This window comes from Sorex fumeus, unplaced genomic scaffold, assembly GCF_029834395.1.
Source record: "Sorex fumeus unplaced genomic scaffold, SorFum_2.1 ptg000039l, whole genome shotgun sequence".
NCBI lineage: Eukaryota > Metazoa > Chordata > Mammalia > Eulipotyphla > Soricidae > Sorex > Sorex fumeus.
In genome coordinates this window covers 31,636,192-31,655,729 of record NW_026606096.1, presented here as the reverse complement: position 1 = coordinate 31,655,729, position 19,538 = coordinate 31,636,192, and the positions used below count along the sequence as shown (strand labels likewise).

The window sequence follows — 19,538 nt, the reverse complement described above, 5'->3', positions numbered from 1 at the left end:
TGGGTCTATCTTATACTGAAAATAAAATACATAAAGTACTTAGAGTAGTATGTTGCAAATTTCAAGTAGTATGTATTTCTCAAAACTTTTGCTTGCTATAATGATATACATATACACATTAACTGGGACACAGTAATTTAAAGGTCTCTGCAAAATTACATGAAGTATTTCTACTGGAAGTACAGGTGGGGCCCACAGTGAGAGTACAGCAGGTAAAGCTTGACACAAGCAAACATCTGGCCTTAACCCATCTCCAACTCTTGACAACGTTCTTCCAGATGCCAACATGCAATAGTGTTTATCAGTGACCCAACAACTTTGGGATCTTTAAATACACCTTTATTCGTGTCAATTCCAAAATACACATCTACATATATGACTAATACAAAGACTCCCACCGACGCCCATGTGTCATGGCAGTCCACTGCACGCAGAGCAGAAGGCTGGGGCTGGCCCTGGAATCCAGCTCACTGCTTCACTGTGATGCTTACGCTGCTTTTGTGGTGCTGGACACTGAGCACGAGTTCGTCCCCTGCTTGCACCTGGACAGGGCGGTCCAACACCACTGCGGCTTGTTTCCAGTGCGAGGCTTCACTCGAAGTATCCAACTTGACCTCGTCGTCGAGGTACATGTGATACCAGAAGGGGATGGCTGTAAGCTGTCCGGATTTGCAAATGGGCACCTGCAGCAAGAAAGCATCCCAGGCCATTAGCAAAGGGCACATCTGGAGCCCGCCTGGCTTTTGAAGTCATTTTCAGTTAAAGAAACCTAACTATCCAATTCAAATTCACGTCAACTGACCAAAGTGGCGTTTAAATTTTCCAAGCATGTGGCTGTTTCCAGTCCCGCTGCTTAAGCGTGGGTAGCAGTCACCCCCACGTTACCTTGACTTCTCTGTGAGCCGTGTTCAGATACGGCGTCATCAAGTCCAGCCGCAGGAGCTCCACAGGCTTGCTCAGAGGCACACAGGGCAGCGAGGACAGGTCCAGGAACACACGCACAGGCACCTGCAAAGGAAACGCCCCGCTCAGCTGGGCTCCAGGTCTCAGCGGCTTCTTGGGCCGTGACCGCATTCACTGCCTTTCCTTTCCTCACCAGTCGGACGACACGGGTTTTCCTGATTCCAGTTCCAGGGGAATAAGCAAACCAAAAGCGGGCTGTGTGACCTGCTATAGTTTCGGTTAGCTACTATTTGCTGGGATGAAAACGAATTTTTACTTAAGCTAAACTATCCTGAACTTTTCAACCATGGATATGCTTGTGAATGATGACATGATAAGCAAATAGGACGATTTCTTACTGATTTTGGCTGGGGGGCCCACACCCAGTGTTGCTCCGAGCTACTCGGGGCTACACTGAACAGTGCTCGGCCGCCCAGGCGCAGGGACAGAACCCAGGGCCACTGTCTTCCCCTTCCACCTACCATGGCCCCTGGCCGTGACACTAAGCTCTGTCTGCTCTCTGGGTCTGTCCATCTCCAGGAGCCGTATCCGGTGGTGCTGAGGGGGCGACGCCAGCAGGGCCGGAAGCTGGGCTTTGTGGCTTCCACTTTCCCAGTCAGCCCAGCCTGTGTGCTGTCCACATGAAGGGGAGCTTCACGGGGTCAGGGATTTTTCTACTCTCAAAGCTGTGTTCCTCAGACATCAGACAGTGTACACAGTAACATCTGGCAAAGACATTTCTACGTTTTTACTCTTTTGTAATAATTTTGCTCCTCTAGTTCAGTCAGCATTCTCTCTAACAGACCACCACCACACTTGAGAAGGAAGAGTAGCATGTAAGAGTCTGGGTGGCTGCAGAGACGGGGAGATGGTCAGGCAGGTGTGGGCTGACAGGGCTAGATCGAGGCTACAGCCCCGGGGGGGGGGGGGGGGGCCTCTCAGAAAGGGGGAGGAGGCTGTAGGCCAGCAAAGGGCAGCATCGAAATGCAGCAGGTTCTGCTGGAGTCAAGAATCAGTGATGCCACTGGAGACCAGAGAGAAGCGATGGTGGCCCTGGACCACAAAGAACTTGACTGTTCCTATCTCCTGATGTTCTCTACTAAACTCTCCAAAAAACAGGATACTAAACTTTATAACATTAGGAAGATCTGAAAAAAGTATCTGCTCTGCTGAAAGTAGACTATAGACTAAACATGATTGTCACCCACTGCCTCTTTTGCAAACCACAACACCCAATAGGAGAGAGAGAACAGAAGGGAATGCCCTGCCACAGAGGTAGGGGGGGATGGGGGGATGGGGGGTGGGAGGGATACTGGGGTCCGTGGTGGTGGGAAATGGGCACTGGTGGAGGGATGGGTATTTGATCATTGTACAATTGAAACCCAAGCACAAAAATTTGTAAGTCTACAACTGTACCTCATGATGTCTCACTAATAAAAGAAAGTTAAAAAATTTTAAAAAAAAAAGTATTTGCTCAGCAAGTGTGTATTTGGAAGATCTAAGTACAGAGTCAAAAGCTTTGTCATGTGGCTTCAGCTGCTGTTCAGGTACTTCTTGCCTCTGCTCAGCCTCCCCCCGTCCCAGACTCGGCCGGGCTTGCAACAGTCACCCACCTACTTCTTTCCTCAACCCTCCAGCCCCAAGTTTCCCTAAACTTCCACATACACACACAAATTTAATTCAGATCCAGACACTCCCTATTTCACTCCCTGTTTGGACAGCAATGAGCGCACCCCCCCACACACACACCTGTACTTCAGTTTCCGGGTCCCCTGCACCCTCCACTCCTGATGGCCCAGACCGAGCTGCTCCGCCCAAGGCTGCAGCGGGGCTGAGTTCCAGCGCAGGGCCAGGACAGCTCAACGGGCTGGCATGTGCTCTGCATGCAAGACCTGAATAAAGGTCTGGTCTGCTCGCCAGAAAGCGGGGACTGTAGCCCAAAATGAACCAAGCAGACTTCAAAGTCTGAAGTACGGGTGGTCTGGCTCTCTGAAAATCAAAGAGCTAGCACTCTCACAAAACCAAACAGGTTACCATTTCTCACTTCGAATGGGCGGCTGGAGGGCTGTACTGACTTTGTTAGTAACAGAGAATTCCTTGGCCAGTCTAGACCCTAGGTGGACTTTGTTGTTGCCACAGCTGGCTGTGCTCAGGGGAAAATACATGGTGCCAGGGATTGAGCCCAGGTGGCTGCTGGCAAGGCCTTAACCCGAAATACTTCTCCAGCACCCCTAGGTTGTTTCTTGCCCTAACAGGTTCCTTTGCTCTGAGGAACTGAGCACCATCCTAACCGACCCAGACACAGTGACGGAGAATGCCGCGGAGACAGCACTGAATCAGGAAGCAGACACTTACCTGAAACTGGTTAATGAAAGGCGCTATGTTTAGCCCGAGAGTCCGCTCCTGGCCCTGCACAGCGCTCTCCTCCAGCAGCGTCTGGGACTCCACCAGCAGCCCGAACATCAGCACATACTGAGGGAAGATCTTGCCTCCCGACTGCAGCAAACATCTAGGGAAGGGAAACATTTCACAGGCATCCGGACTCCCGGCGCTTCAGAAACACCCATAGGTAAATCCATGATTTACTTAACATGATTTCAGTGTAACAGCATTGTCCAGATGGGAGGCCACTGACACTATCTCCCACTCAATTTAAAGAGACTTCCCATCAGGGAAAGGAAAGTAACCAGTCACCTGGCAGACAGAAACCCCCAATGAGAGTTTGCTAGTAAAAGGATAATAGGAGTCTCAAAGACTCAGCCTCAAGTAGACCAAGGACCAAACACCAAAAGTAGACAGTAAGAAGGAAGGTCCCTTCCACAGAGGCAGAGGGCGGGATGGAGTGCGGATGGCAGAAGGGATACTGGGGACACTGGTGGTGGAATTATGTGCACCGAGGGAGACATGTGCATTGGGTTAAGGTCTTGCCAGCATTATGACTGAAAATCATGAAAGCTTTCTAACTATCTCAGTGATCCAATTAAAAAATAAAAAAAGATTCAGCCTCAGCCTTGCAAATAACTGTCTCAATAAAAAGTGAAATTTAGCAATTTAACATACAACTTAAACCAAGTGATCTAAAGTAACACCAGAAATGAAACTCAGCCTTCTCATGTACCAAAAACAGCTAGAGAAGGACTCAACTGAAACAGCTTCAGACTTCTAAAGACAATTCATGATCTGACCAGAATCATCCTACACAGCGCTTAAATTGTAGGCAGTAATAGCTGTTCAGGAAGCCAGAATGCCTCCGAGGAGCCTTCACTGTGCAGACAATTCATGATCCTGACCCGAACCATCCCCCACAGTGCTTACATCACAAAAAGGAATAGGTATTCAGGAAACTGAAATGCCTCTGAGCCCTCATTACGTAGAGAAGAAAATCAAAGAGAAAGAGATCAAGTGACTTAGAGAAATCTCAATGACTTCAGGAAATCAGTGACATCTGATTCTGGCTGGACCCTCTGCGTTCCCAGCTCTCCTCACCATCTGCGTCACTTCACAGGGTTTATTAGCTGGTCATATATAATCCCCAGACTAGTTCTTATTCCCAGAGCAGTGCCACGCTTCCCTTTGAAGGGGAACACCCCAGTAACCCGTGGCACTGGAGAGCGCCCCAAGGGTTGGAGCACATGATGACCTCCAAGCTTCAAGCCGGGAATAGCCCTGAGCACAGCTGGGCACAGCGCCAGAATCAACAACGAAGTTTAGAAGAGAAACGGCACACGCGAGCAGCACGCGGTACTGCCGATCCCCTGGGCCAGCCTACCTGGATATGGCGGCCTTCTCCATGATCTCCTGCTGGATGAGCCCCGACGGCTCGATCACGTCCAGGATGATGATGCTCCACAGCTTGTCCGAGCGCGGCCTCTGCAGCACAGCGGACTCGTCCTCCACGTGCCTCAGCCAGAACTCCAGGGCGTCCTTAGGAAAGCGGTTGGCTTCCGAGATGAGGTCCAGGGTGAGGCGATGCTGGTCCTTCTCCACGGAGCTGTACGGTCGAACCTGGCCCAGAGCGCCCGCGATCAGAGGCAGGAGAGAGAAGCCTTCGGACACATCCAGCACGTAGAAAGGCTCAGGGACGCTCGGGTCGGGACTCTCGCCAGCACCCACGAGGCGAGGCTCCGAGCTATCCGGACATGGCGTCTCGGGGGCGAGGGAAGAAAACACTTTGCTCATGGCCAGTCTGAAGCCTTCGTGGTAGGGGGCGTTATTGAGCAAGGCGATTTCCGTGGACTCCAGCATGCAGGTCTGCTCCACAGCGTCCGGCCGACTGGTCTGAAGGTTGGCCAGCGCGCTGCAGAGTTCAGCCTCGGGCCCCACAGGGGACAAGTCTTTCTCCCCAGCGGAACTCTTCCCAACATCCATTTCTGAATCGGAACTGCAGACACAGAAACTCTGGATCCGTAAATAACAATCCTGACATGACACCTCCATCATCACGTGGTCCCCAGGTTTTATCCTGTAGTCTTCATCACACAGACAAAAGGGAAGATGGAACAGGTGAATGACACCGTAAGTCAAGGGTCCTCGCGACCATTCCCACTCCACCTCCTACATTTTCTTTCCACCCCAGGAAGGGATCCTTAGAATTAAGTGCACTGGCGTATTCATTTCCCTCAGGGGCGTGGGGAAGGCAAACAAAATAATGACAATCCCAGCAGCTCGTCTCAGGAAAAGAGAAATCCGAAGATCCAAGTGGAGAGACTCGGGAGCCCCATCAGAGCACCCCAACAAGCCACATCACAGAACTCCGGTCGCTAGGCAGGACTGCGTCCCCACACCTCCGGCAAGGAACGGGCTGCAGGGGGCGCACCATGAAGAAGGGAAGGAAGACAGGACAGAGAAAGGCAGGCAGTGAGGGCCAGAGAACGCCACAGGCCTCCTGCATATGGATCTGCTCTGCGTTCAGTCCCCAACGCCCCTGGAAGCAACCCCTGAGCACTGCCAGGTGTGATCCAAACAACAGAAACTGAGCAGTCAATACCAAACCTCCAGGTACCCTAATGGGAGACTTTTCTCAAAGACACAGTTCCTCGGAGCACGGCAGCAGGCCAGAAATACAGCTCAGCGGCAACAAGGCAGTTGCCTCACCTGTGTGAAGCACTGGGCTCAAACTTGGCAATATGAGGAAGGGCGAATCGGACAGTGACAAAGCACCAGCAATAACCACCAAGGCCAGCCAAGGAGCAACACAGGGCCCAGCTGGGAAACCAAATCCCAGACCAACTTCGAAACACCAGCGAGCCACAGGACAACAGGGGCTCTGGGACAAGGAACCTTGCTAAACTAGAGCTGTTGTTATTGGAGGGGTGGGGGTCCTCTCAAGCCCTGCTTAGGGTGTTCAGAGGCCACCCCAGCTCAGAAGCGCATGCTGGATGGTCGATGCTAGCTTGGCAATGCAGTGCCAGTGTCATGGGGCCGCTGCAGAGGTGCTCGGGGGCTACCAGGGCTCTATCCAGCACGTGGGTAGGATTCAGGGGTTCTGGACACCAGGCATGCGCTTTAGCCCTTTGAGCTATCTCCCCGCCCCTTGAAAAAAAGTTAACTGACTAAACAGTTTGGAAAAGATCATGGTTTTCTATATAACAGAACTGCTGTGAATTCCTTAGCATCGCATCAGTTTACTGGCCAAGGTACATCTCTATCAAAAGAAGAAAATGTTTAGTGCAGAACTTCCCGAAGGCAGCTCCTGGTTCCTGAGCCCCATGAAGCTAAACACTCCCGACTATATGAGCTGGCAGGCCTGTGACCTCGGGCCCCACGATGCCATCAGCTGTCCCGGCTGCGGCTCCACACAATGAGGCAGAGACAAAGGGCCAGAATTCTCCCATCTGCAGATGACCAACTCGAGAAATGACTCCAGGTCCTTCTGAGTGGGGTCAGCAGAACTGTTCTGGTCTCATCTTAACACGAAGTAAGTGTTTTAAACTAGCTTTAAGAAAGAAAATTCTGAAAGAGGTCCGCACCCCGCCTTGACTGGCACCTTCTCACCCGAGGGGGTCTCCTGGCGCTGAGGAAGCCCACCTGCGAGGTCCAGCACAGGGTACACTGCCTGCTCCCAACACGTCTCCTCGCTGGGGCTGGTGGACAGACTGTGCTCCGCATCCAGGTGGAGGACGAACCACACCACAACAGCATCCCAGACGCCTTCTTTAACCACAGGAATAGCCATTTTGTTGGGTTTTTTGGTTGCAAGATTTTTTAATTCCTGATCAAAACGCACACGAGAGACAGAGAGAAAGGATTCTAAATGCTGAGTGTAAACACGCCCTGCTAAAAACTCTCTTGCACTTCTCCGAGCTCGGTCCTGCCAGTGTCCTTTGGGGGACGCTGAAGGCCCCATGGGGAAGCTCTCGGCAAAAACCCACACAGCCCTAAAGACAAGGCCAAGGGCTGAGAGGACAGCAGGAAGACGCTCGCCTTGCACAAAGCCGAGCCAGGTTGGACTCCCAACACCCCATAAGGTCCCAAGCCCCTCCAGGAGGAATCTGTGAGCTCAAACCAGGAGTTAGGCCCAAGCACCAGCACGGGTGGCTCAAAAACAAGCCCCAGAAAGCCAGTGAGCCTCGCTTCACCTGAGGGCTGTTGAAATCTACTGTCAGGATCTCGAAGCTCTGTGTCAGCGCCGTGTACCCGCCTGGGACCCGGCTCATCTTCTCCGTCGTATACGGCTCCACCGTCTCTTCGGTATCTGCAGCCGTGTAAGACGGGCTCCGGAACTTCACATTTGGGGGCAAACAGATGCCAGCAAGGTCCTTACTCCCTACTCTGGTGAGAGGGGAAGGAAAGAAAGACCGGGTGGGTGCCTGCAGACAATACCATCTAAGATTCAGTCCCGAGAAAGTGAACATAAAAAGAAAATTTTACAGACCAGTTTCCTAAATACAATTACAGTAATAAGACTATACAAATCAGTAACTATAAAGAATGCAAACAAACAGATTCACAGAATTAAAAAAATAATAATAACTGCTCATCCAAAGATAGCCAGAGTGGGGACAGACACAGCCACAGTCAGAGGAGAAATCTGCACAGCAGTTGGGTCTGGGCCACTCCAAGACAGACACAGTAGAGATCCATGATTCATCTACTCAACAAACTACTCACAGAGCTGAAACAGATTTTCTTTTTCTTTTTTTTTTTTTAGGTCACACTTGGCTATGCACAGGGGTTACTCCTGGCTCTGCACTCAGGAATTACTCCTGGCAGTGGTCAGGGGACCATATGAGATGCTGGGAATCGAACCCGGGTCAGCTGCGTGCAAGGCAAACGCCCTGCCCACTATGCTATCGCTCCAGCCCAAAACAGATTTTTTAATTTCTACAAATTGTTTTCTTAATGGGCAAAACACTGGGCCAAGGACACGGCTCACAGGGTAAACACATGCCTTGCTCAGGGGAGCATCAGTTCCGTGCCCTGGCACCAGAGCCATCCACGCATGGCCGGAAGAGCTCTGCTGGCCGCCCGCCCTGCGTCACTAGGTCTGAGCAGGGCCCAGCGCTGTGTGGAGAACCGTCCAGAGCAACGGGAGAAGGCAGAAGCGGCCCCGGACACTCTGGTGGGGGTGAGGTGTGAGATCTGTGAGCATCAAGCAGGAACACTACTGCAGTCACTGAACTATGATAATTTTAAAAACAAAGAAAGAGAAATGGGCAAAAGAGACACTTGACAAAAGAACATGTCCAGAGAAGCACAGTCAGTCGCTCAGACTCACTGGCCAACAAGGAAATAAATCGTATTACTGCATCAGAAAGGGGGCAGAAATAGCAAGTGACAAGTACTGTTGAGAATACAGACTCTGCACTACTGCACTATTTCCAAACATTCGAGGAGACTTTTGGGTGCCTACCTAAGCCAAGCAAATCCCAGATTCATTGTTTTTAGGGGCTACACCTGGAGGTGCTTGGGGGTGCCCGGGCATGAGGTGCCGGGGACGGAACGCAGGCTCCACATACAAAGCCCGGGCTCAGCTGTGGAGCTCTCTGGCCCCGATTCACTCTTCGGGGATTGATGTCTCTACTTCTCGGAATACAGTCAGATACTGGATACTGGTGGGCCAGAGAGAGGACAACGGGCAGGGTGCTTGCCGTGCATGCCACTAACCTGGGCTCAATCCCCAGCACCCCATATGCACCCCCTCTCACAGCCCAGCAGAAGCAATTCCTGAACAGTGCCAGCAACAAGCCCTGCGCATGGTTAGTTGTGCACCCCCCCCTTAAAAAAAAATTAAAAGGAGTGAATGGTAAGATCCCATTAATTTTTTATAAAATACATCAAGTGGGACCAGAGTAGATGGTACAGGGCATAGGGCGTGGCCCACCCAGGTCCCCAAAGTCCGGCCAAGAGGAAGCCCTGAGCACCACAGTGTATGACCCCAAAACAAACAAAAAATAAAATACATCCAACTTTAGCCTGCTATAACCTGGTCCAGGAGAAAGCAGAGGCTGCCCCTGGCACACCCCACTGCTCCTGGGGCCCGTCTCGTCACTGTTCAAACTCCAGGCACCCGAGACTGTACAGCAATGAGGGTGCGCTCCTGCTATGCGCCTGGCCTGGGTTCAATTCCCAGCACCACACGCTCCCCAAGACTCGCAGGGTGCAGCGTTGGAGCGCCAGCACTGCCAGAGTGGCCAGAGGACCCCCCTCCACACACACACACCACACCCTTACCCTGCCCTGGCCCAGCTGGCTGCAAATCACCGACAGGGCCCCTAAGCCTCCTGAACACCCCAAAGGCATGTATGTCAGGGCCCGGGAAACAGCTCAGAGGGCCGGGCACAGGCCTGCACACGGGAGGCTGAGTGGGCTGCAGCCCTGGGGCCCCCAAGCACCACCAGAGGGCCCGCCCTGCCACAAGCCAAGCGGTTTCTCCTTCCTGACCTGCTCCTGCAGGGGCAAAGGCTGCGTGCAGCACACACCCACTGGGCAGGACCAATGGGGGCGCACGTGCCCAGCACCCCTTGGAGCGGAGGCCCCACAACAGTCAAAGAATAACGAGGAAACAGGGAGAAGCAAATTCAAGCAAAAACTATTTTCACACAGGAAATTTTTCGTCTAAAGTTCAGTCTAATGGTTAAAGAAACTTGGAGCGATAGCACAGCGGGTAGGGCATCTGCCTTGCACGCAGCCAACATGGCCGACCCGAGTTCGATTCCTCCGCCCCTCTCGGAGAGCCCGGCAAGCTACCGAGAGTATTCGATATGCCAGACACAGTAACAACAAAGTCTCCAATGGAGACGTTACTGGGCCCGCTCGAGCAAATCGATGATCAACGGGAGGGCCTTTACACAATGCAATATTATCCAGCTGTGAGGAAAGATGAAGTCATGAAATTCGCTTGTAAGTGGATGGTCATGGATAGTATCATGCTAAGTGAAATGAGTCAGAAAGAGAGGGACAGACATAGAAGGACTGCGCTCATTTGCAGAGTATAGAATAACATAATATGAGACTGACATCCAAGGACAGTAGACACAAGGGCCAGGAGGATTGCTCCATAGTTGGAAGCCTGTCTCATGAGCTGGGGGAGAAGGCAGCTGGGATAGAGAAGGGATCACTAAGGCAATGATGGTCGGAAGGATCGGTAGGGATGGGAGATGTGTGCTGAAAGGAGATAAAGGACCAAACGTGATAGCCTCTCAATATTTCTACTGCAAACCATAATGCCCAAAAGTAGAGTATGAGGAAATTGTCGGCCACAGAGGCAGGGGGAGAGCTGGAAAGAGGGGCGGTGTAAACTGGGGACACTGGTGGAGAATGTGCACTAGTGGCGAGATGGGTGTTCGATCATTGCACGACTGAAACTCAAACAAAAGTTTTGTAACTGTATCTCACAGTGGTTCAACAAAAAAATAAAATAAAATTCAGTCTGATTAATACTTTGCTGTATGAATCTATCCAATTCATTCAATGTGACTCATTCATATTCAAAGAATATGCTATGTCAGGGCTGGAGCGATAGCACAGCGGGAGGGCGTTTGCCTTGCAAGCGGCCAACATGGCCGAACGGAGTTCGATTCGATTCCTCCGCCCCTCTCGGAGAGCCCGGCAATCTACCGAGAGTATCTCGCCCGCACGGCAGAGCCTGGCAAGCTACCCGTGATATATTCAATATGCCAAACACAGTAACAACAAGTCTCACGATGGAGATGTTACTGGGCCCGCTCGAGCAAATCGATGAACAATGGGAGGACCGTGATACCGTGATGCTATGTCAAAATTAATCTTCAAATTAAATCAAACATTGGTTTTCAATCCAGAGTTTCATTATTAATAAATGACAATAAAGTCCCCCCAAAATTAATATTTGAATAGCATCATAAACTTAAAGGCCAAGAAACTATAAATTCTCGGGCTGGAGCAATACAGTGGGTAGGGTATTTGCCTTGCATGTGGCTGACCCGGGTTTGATTCCCTGCATCCCATATGGTCCCCGAGCATCACCAGGAATTACTGAGTGTGGAGCCAGGAGTAACCCCTGTACATCACCAGGTGTGACCCAAAAAGAAAAAAAAAAAAAATCTCCGACAAATTCTCATCCAAATAAGTATTTTACTAAGTAACTTGACTTGTTAAGTACTCTACTACTTATAATTACTGTTTTTAAATATGCCATCTAAATAATCACCTACCTATGATGTCTTCTTATCTCTGCACATTCAACTGCCATGCCAAACATAACAGCACTTGCTGGTATAACTTTTCCAAATTTTTCACAATCATCATGACTACCTGTGGTCTAAAGACAAAACAATACAAGTTATACTCAATTAGGTATATGCAAATGATACACCTGTGATGAAAAGCTATGAAAATTTTTAATAAAAAGCTTAATAGTTAAGAATAATCTGTTTAAAACTGTTTTTTCTTTAAAGTTCCTTTTGTTGGGCGGAGAGATAGCACAGGGGCACATACAGTTCCCAGAGGACTATGAGAGTAACTCCTGACTACAGCCAGAACAGTCCCTAAGCACAAGGTATGGCCCAAAAAATAAGTTACAGTAACATGACACAATAATGTTTTAATGTTGAATAATAGAATCACGTTTCTCTTTTTAACTAGGCTTATCAAGGTGACAGTTTCATAAATTACACTGGACATCTGAAACTAAGTTGTGCATCAATTCTGTCTTTTTAGAATAAAAAATAAAATAAACAAATGAATGTTTATTTTCATTTGTATGTGTATATACATCCACACACACATATATGCATTCGTGTATATAAACATATTTTTGAAAAATACCTTTTTTTATAGTACAAATAAGGAGGGTGCAAAAGGAGGACTACACAAAAGACTACTGGATACAATTTTAATAGAAAATTGCAAGTCACCATTACCCACTTGAAAAAACAAACTGCTTTTTTTCATTTTCTAGTTATTTTTAATCCAAATCACTATCATAACGGAAGTGTTCATTCTAGATTCAAGTCCTTTCATTCAGAATACAGATCACAGAAACTAACTTTCGGTTTGTGAGACACAGTTGAGCATTTCTATGCAAGACAACGTGACAACACCAAGGGGATCCTGGCCTATCGCAGCCTGGGTTCCCTGGCACTTGGGAACAATACCAAGTCAGCTATCACTAGACTCCCTCTTAGTAACTTGCCCAAAAATCCAAGTGGTGGGTCAGAGCACTAGTCCAGCGAGTAGGGTGCATGCTTTGCAAGTTCGAACCCCCACACCTGCTGGATGCCCAGAAACAAAAAATCTAAGGAGTAGGCAAGGAGACAACTCAGAGGGCTGGAGTGTCTGCTTTGCATGCAGAAGTCCCAAGTCTGATCCTGGTGTCACTTGGTCCGCAAGCACCACGCACAGTTGTCCCTGAGCACCACAGGTATGGCTCAAAAAAATGGCTTCAGAGTGTAAGTGCCTCCATTTCTCAACACTACTGAGGAATTCCAGTCAGTCCCTCTACACTGGAATCTTAACTACTAACACTTACCAACTTCCCCCGCTGGAAGGGTGTGTGCCTGTCGGCCTATTCCGAGCATGTGTATACAACACATTGTTACTGAGTGCTTTCTATAGATTTCGGTGCTGGAGATGGTATTCAGGGCCCCACACATGTAAGGCAAGCGCTCTACCACTCGGCTACATCCCAGCCCACATCAAGACCCATGACCCAGAGTGACTATCCTGACAGTGGGATGCATTGCAGAATACTCTGCAAAGACACTGGGCATTCAATAAAGTTACTGAGGGCTAGAGATGGTATAGCATATAGGGTAAAAGTATACCCTATACGCAGTATATCCTATACACAGCTAAGTATACCCTACTGCACACAGCTGACCCCGCTGCTAATTCCTGAGCACCGCTAGGAGGTGGTCCTAATACCCCCAGAGATAAAATTCCCCGCCAGTGAACAGCTATGAAACCATGAACAAAATGCAATGGCTTTCGTGCTGGCTTACCTTTGGTGGCAAAAGTAAATGTTCCCATGCATGAATCAAACTCTCCACAATTCCTTCTCCAAATAAACCTGCATCGACAGTTTCTGTTACAACTAGGGACACTCTATAGAATGATTGTTTAAAGATACAGACGTAAGTAAGGTATCATGCTGCTTACACAGACGTCAAAGCTGAGAGAAGGAAGAGCATGTTATAATACAGTGCTTATGCCCGAGGGGACCGTTTCTCACTCCAACTGCTGCCCCTCTCGCTACTCCCAGAGGCACTCAGGGGACACCAGCTTCGCTCTCACCGCTGAATCCCTGCCAAGGTTTCCTGTTACCCATCCAGGCCCCCTCCCTGCCGCTGAGGAACTGGACTCCTAATGTCAAGGCTAACAAACCGGTCCCTTCCTTAGCGAGTGGAATCAAGCAGCTCAGTTTCCGTGCTCTTTGGAACAGCAGTCCCTCTTCTTCCTGGCTCATCATGCCTTTCCTTGGCTGATCTTGCTTTTCACAAGAGACTATCCAAAGAGCTCTAGTGTGTCCTTTCTTTTTTTCTAAGGCATTTTACTCAAATAGACACCAAAATAATTTCTCCCTTCTTGGAGCCTCATCAGCACTTCCTGCCAGCATCATGCACGTGGTACGAAAATGTTTCACATATGTCCCTTCTGTTCCTGTAATTGCAGGTGCCTTGGGACAGAAAACAAGCTGGTATTCCCTACAATGCCTAAACCACACAGACACAAAATGTTCATTATTTCCAATTGTATACATTTATGATATGGATGGTATGTCATCACCTGGTTCAACACCGTGACATTTCTAAATAAGCTTCTGAAGGTCAGAATAAAAACTATGACTGTACTACATTCAACATCTTTCATCCATACTCTGAATGTCAGTTGAACTGATAAATGAAAAATGGTCTACGTAAAGCTTTTACTTCCTAAGAGGCTTATGATCTTGATTTTTTTTTTCCCCCGCGAGGGTGCACCAAGAGGTGCTGGGGGGTGGCGGGTGACAGGGACCAGGGACCTGAGAGGCAAACTCCCTCAGGGAGCAAACATGCTGCACCTCTGGCCCGCACAACTACAAGAAAGTGACACCTTAGTCTATGGGATTTGTTATGGTGCCGGTGAAGCCGGAAGAACACTGCACCTACCACCACCTGCCTCAATAATGAAACGAGATGGCTTTCATCAGGACAGATACAGAAACTCTACAAAGCCTAAGTATGTACACAAATAATTACAGGAGACTTTTCTAAAAGGCCAACAATACAAAAAACACCTCTCTCAATAAGAACTGCATTAAACAGTTAGTAAGAGGAAGCAGACTGAGCAGGAGAGCCAACAGAGCAAGTGTGGCGAGGTGCATTCTGCTCAGACCCCAGTGCTAAGTCACTGGCCTCTGCCTTATCTACAAGGGCCACCTCTGGTGGTGCTGGGGACAGAATTCAGACCCCCAAGTGATTTTTAAATTCCTTCAAGCTCTAAAATTGCTATCAGCTTTGTGATATCACTCAAAATAAGATAACACTAAAATGTCAAGATTTATGAGTAAAAAACTGAATACACTCTGAGTGTCTGGAAGGTCCAGGTCAAAATTCACTGACAGCCAACACTTCCAAAGCTTTCACTGTAAAGACTGGCCTAGAATGTTGACCAAAAAAGTGCTACACCCATCAAGTTACTCAAATTTTATTTTCAGTACCCATTTTTCACTATTATTGACCACACACAAGAAATTAACAAAGGCAAGATAACTTGCTAAAGATCAGGCTTATCAAGTTACCTGCCACAAATTTCTTCAAAATCTGTAATTCTGTATCTAGTATAGACTTATGAAAACCTACCTTGTGCTAAACTATCCCATACCTGTATTTTCAAAAGGAAAATCTGTCTCATGCTAAACTAGTCAATACCCGTCTTCTCAATAAGAATTCTAACATTTTTGCTTGAGCTGGAAGCTAGAAATGTGAAAACATTAAGAAATGCAGTAGTAGATAATAAATATGAGATTTGTGTACATAATACCTTTCAGGAATGTGTTTTGGAATTTCTATGTCCAGCGATTTCATATGCAAGAGTTTGATTTCTGCTTCCATCTTGTTGGCTGCTATGACATCGCACGCAAGTTCATACATGGTCTTGGATAACTCACAAGCATACACAGAGCGTGCACCAGCATTTTTAGCGAACATGCTACAAGAGTTAAAAATAAGTGTTCCATCAAGAATAATCCAAATGTCTATTTTCCCTAAATTTTGTAGAATTAATGCTGCTTAAATGTGCATTTTCTTCCTATTATCCTTTAACACAATTATTCATTCTGCAGACGAAATATATTAATATCCTAATCACAAAACAAAGCATATGATAAAATGGCACCCCGCCCCCCCAGTAAGAACTCACCACTGTCACAAACAAAGCTGCCAAGCTTTCACTGAGATGAGAACACTAATGCAAGCATTCTGCCAACCCCTAACCGAAGAAGCACTCTCAAAAGTTAGTGTTCACCATCGCAATAATAGCCCACACCTTTCCTTAGTAGTTACATTCACTTTGTGGTTAGTGAGAGTCAATGAACAAATATAATAATAGCTGTGGACTGGGACAGAGTTCAGCACTACAGTGTTTGTTCTGTATGTGTGAGGGCATGGGTTCGATTTCTTTTTAAGTGGTGGTAACAGTAAATCAGTAACTACAAAAAGATATAGAAAGGTGTAAAATAAAGATATAAAAAGAAATAAGCTTTTTAAAACGTCCACTGTTAAACTTGCCTTAGTTCACATGCATTTGCTTAGTTACATGTAAGATACAAGTCCAGCAAACCTTAATATTCCAGTTCCTGCTCCAATGTCCAAAACGCTGCTAGCCCCCGAGCCAACCGCCTTTCGGATGGCTGCATTATACACCGTGTTCCTCCTGGTGTCGTTCAGCATGATGAAGTGCCAGCGCTCGACCAGCCAGTTGGCAACACGATAAAAATTCTCCTTTGCATCACTGAAATCAGGATTTAGCTTCACTGCTTTATGGAAATACCCGGCTGCTTCATCTCTGAAACCCATTCTAAAGCAAAAACAGACAAAGTATTCAACTAAACGTGATCAACTCTGATTCCTGCTAACAAGACCCCAAGTTTACTCAACCAGGAGCTACCTCCTTCAAGAAGCCTCTTTTGTTTTTTTGCTTTTTTGAGGGGAGGGGGAAGGGGCCATACCTGGAGATGCTCAGGGGCTACTCCTGCCTCTGCACTCAGGAATTACTCCTGGCGGTGCTTGGGGGACTGTGTGGGACACTGGGGATTGAACCCAGGTCGGCTGCGTGCAAGGCAAATGCCCTACCCACTGTACTATCGCTCTGGCATCAAGAAGCCTCTTTTGAAGACCCCAATCTTCAACCACTTCTTTCTTTTCTGAGCCCCAACAACATTTACAAACTCTTGGACTTGAAACGGACTGAAAGGTCAGAGCCAGCAGGCAGGGAAGGTGTTCATCGTGCATGGGCCACCCTGTTTTGAATCCCCAGCATATGTGGTCTCCCAGCACCAGCAGGAAGGATCCCAAAGAACAGAGCTAGAGGCCCTGACCACAGCTGACTGTGGCCACAATACCTAAACAAATAAATGTACTTGACTATGTATTGCCATCCTGCTAGAGCATGCACAAAAGCTCTGAACAGTCACCCTCTCTGGATACGGGCACCTTCTAGAAACCACTCACTGCCTGAAACAAAGTCACCAGCCTGCCAGAGGCTCGTCTCGGCCTTCCCGGAACACCTTTTCTCCCAGCAACTGTGCGCCGTGGGGCTCAAAAGTCAGCTCTACTTGTTGCTAGACCAGTTTCTGCCTGTCATATGACACATCTGACTTTAACTATTATAGATAACGCAACTATAGAGAGTACCTAAGCTAAACGCTTTGGTTTTTCCTCTTAATTTTTTAGGAAGGCAATGACCCAATAATGGTAACTAAATTAGAGCGATATGACTGAATCAACAACAAAGGCAGGCAGGAAAAACTACTAATCCACACAGAAGAGTACTCGTTTTTTAACTACAACAGACAGCACTCAGGGTGTACTTCTGACTGCTCAGAGATTAACTTAGTGGTACTCAGAGGACCCTAAGTGGTGTCAGGGATCGAACTTGGGTCAGCAGCATACAAGCCAAGGCAGTTTAACCCCTGGACTCTCTCTTCAAATCTACCCCCCGCCTCCTGGCAGTACCAGGAATTGAACCCAGGGTCCCACACATGCAGACCAGTGCTGTGCTGCTGAGAAACATCCCCTGTCTGCTATTCCTGTGGGGTTGTTTTTTTTTTTAACTCTCCTTACCAGTCAATCCCTCCTTACTATGATCCTGTGAAAGTTAACAGTTTATTAAATTTTTCTGTTCAAATTAGTCTCATCTGCCCCTCCTCAGAGAGTTAAGAGAATTTTTGACAATACTGAAAACACTACAAACCTGAAAAGATGCTCCCCCATACTATTGCAGATCACTTCATCATCAGGGAATAGTTCAAAGGCCTGCTCATAGCAACCCAGCAAGTCTTGAGTCCGATTGAGAGCATCAAGCTCTTCAGCCCATCTGAAGAGCGTGTACTGAAAGGTTTCCTTTACAAGAGAACAATGTGTCAGTCAGGAACAGAAACGATGGAAAAACTATGCAACGCTGGTTAAAAATTCCACAAAGTGAACTTACCTAAGAGCTCACCTTCAATTTTATTTAGCTTTAGTAGACCCCTTTACTAAGTAAGCAAATGCACGGTGAATTATTTCTACCACCTACATGGCAAGAACATGCAGAATTTGACAGTCTGCCCAATCAAAATTATCTCCATCCTTCACTGCCAAATCACAACGCCAGGGCTGGAGAGATGGTACAGCGGCTAGCAACCCGGGCTCTATCCTGGCACCGCATATGGTACCCCTGGATCCACCAGGAGTCATCCCTAAGCTCAGAGTCGGGAATAAGACCTGAGCACTGCCAGGCCTGGCCCCCAAACAGAAAAAAAAGTATATATAAATTTTTTTAAAAATCACAGTATCTACTCCTCCTTCCCCAGGGTCTGTTAGGTGTTTTTCTTTGCGTTTTTTTTTTTGTTTTTGTTTTTGCTTTCTGGGTCACACCCAGTGATGCACAGGAATGCTAGGGGGACCATACGGGATGCTGGGAATCGAACCCCGGTCGGCCACGTGCCAGGCAAACACCCTACCCGCTGTACCATCGCTCCAACCCGTTAGGGTTCGTCTTCGGCCCCAGTCTCTTGTCGCATCCATCGCCAACACATTAACTGTGCTAAGGGTCGTTCGCAACATGCAATCAAGGGTCTCTCTCCTGCAAGCCGGGCTCCGGGCGGGGGGGGGGGGGGGGCGCAAGGGGGCGCTGCCCATCAGACCCTTGCCAGTCAGTCATCTTATCTGGCGTTCCCAGGCCCCTCAACAGTGGACTCGTCGCCCTCCCCACCCCTCTCCGGGCAGGACGAGCTGCACCCGTGGGCACTTTCCAAACGCCGAGGCCGCGGACCGTTTTTTGGGTCGGGGGTGGGGGGCGTGGGGGAGGGGAGCCGCTCCCCGGCGGGAGCGGGGTGGGGGGGTGCCCAGCCGGGCCGCGTCCCGGGCTCACCTTGACGCCGTCCTTGAGCTCGGGCGCCAGGCTGAGCACCAGCAGGTAGTGGGCGTAGGCCGTGCCGAAGTCGCGGGCGCCCAGGCAGTGCTCGGCGCTCTGCAGCGAGCGCGACAGCAGCTCGTCGCGCCCGGCCGCCTCGGCGCCCTCGCCCGCGCCCCGCCGGGGCCCGGGCCGCGAGTGGGGCATGGGCCGGTCCCCGCCGCACGCCTGCACCGCCACGCACGCTCGCCCCGCGAAGCGAAGGCCCAAACTGCCTCGCCGGCCACCCGCCCCGGTCCAGACACCGTCGACAGCGCGAGCCCCGCCGCCGGAAGGATGGCGCGGCCCCCGCCGGAAGCGCCGCCCAGCGACGGCGCGCGCGCGATGACGTCAGCGCACCCGGCGCAGGGAGTGGCGTCACGGCCCTCGGGGCTCCGGCGGGGGGGCAGGAGGGCGTAGTGCGCCTGCGCGCCAGGCTCCTCCCCCCCCCCGCCCCCCCCCCCCCGCCCCCGCTGTTCTGGCATCTCCCGCTTGCTTCAGGGCAGCTGCTTTTTCTTGGACTGGAACCTGAGCTTTGTTTT

The 19,538-nt window shown here is 49.3% G+C and overlaps 1 protein-coding gene across 1 annotated transcript; it reads right to left on the bottom strand.

Annotated features, from left to right (window-relative positions):
* Nucleotides 1-387: 387 nt before the first annotated feature.
* PRMT9 (protein arginine methyltransferase 9) lies at nucleotides 388-19,275 on the bottom strand. Its single transcript, XM_056118936.1, has 12 exons — nucleotides 18,976-19,275; nucleotides 17,815-17,963; nucleotides 16,183-16,419; nucleotides 15,385-15,552; nucleotides 13,365-13,467; nucleotides 11,577-11,683; nucleotides 7,521-7,713; nucleotides 6,970-7,153; nucleotides 4,712-5,411; nucleotides 3,298-3,451; nucleotides 886-1,008; nucleotides 388-683 (listed from the first exon to the last, which is right to left on the bottom strand). Exons 1-12 carry the CDS (start codon nucleotides 19,162-19,164, stop codon nucleotides 468-470), a joined length of 2,523 nt encoding a protein of 840 aa, XP_055974911.1. The 5' UTR covers nucleotides 19,165-19,275; the 3' UTR covers nucleotides 388-467.
* Nucleotides 19,276-19,538: the final 263 nt, after the last annotated feature.

What these genes read in the sequence shown, in the direction of transcription:
- PRMT9 (XM_056118936.1), bottom strand. Translation starts at nt 19,164, where the DNA reads ATGCCCCACTCGCGGCCCGGGCCCCGGCGGGGCGCGGGCGAGGGCGCC. An exon ending in ATTTACTTTTGCCACCAAAG is followed by an intron (nt 11,684 to 13,364) that starts GTAAGCCAGCAC and finishes TTTTGTCTTTAG; the next exon opens with ACCACAGGTAGTCATGATGA. An exon ending in GAGAAGGCCGCCATATCCAG is followed by an intron (nt 3,452 to 4,711) that starts GTAGGCTGGCCC and finishes TCCCTTCCCTAG; the next exon opens with ATGTTTGCTGCAGTCGGGAG.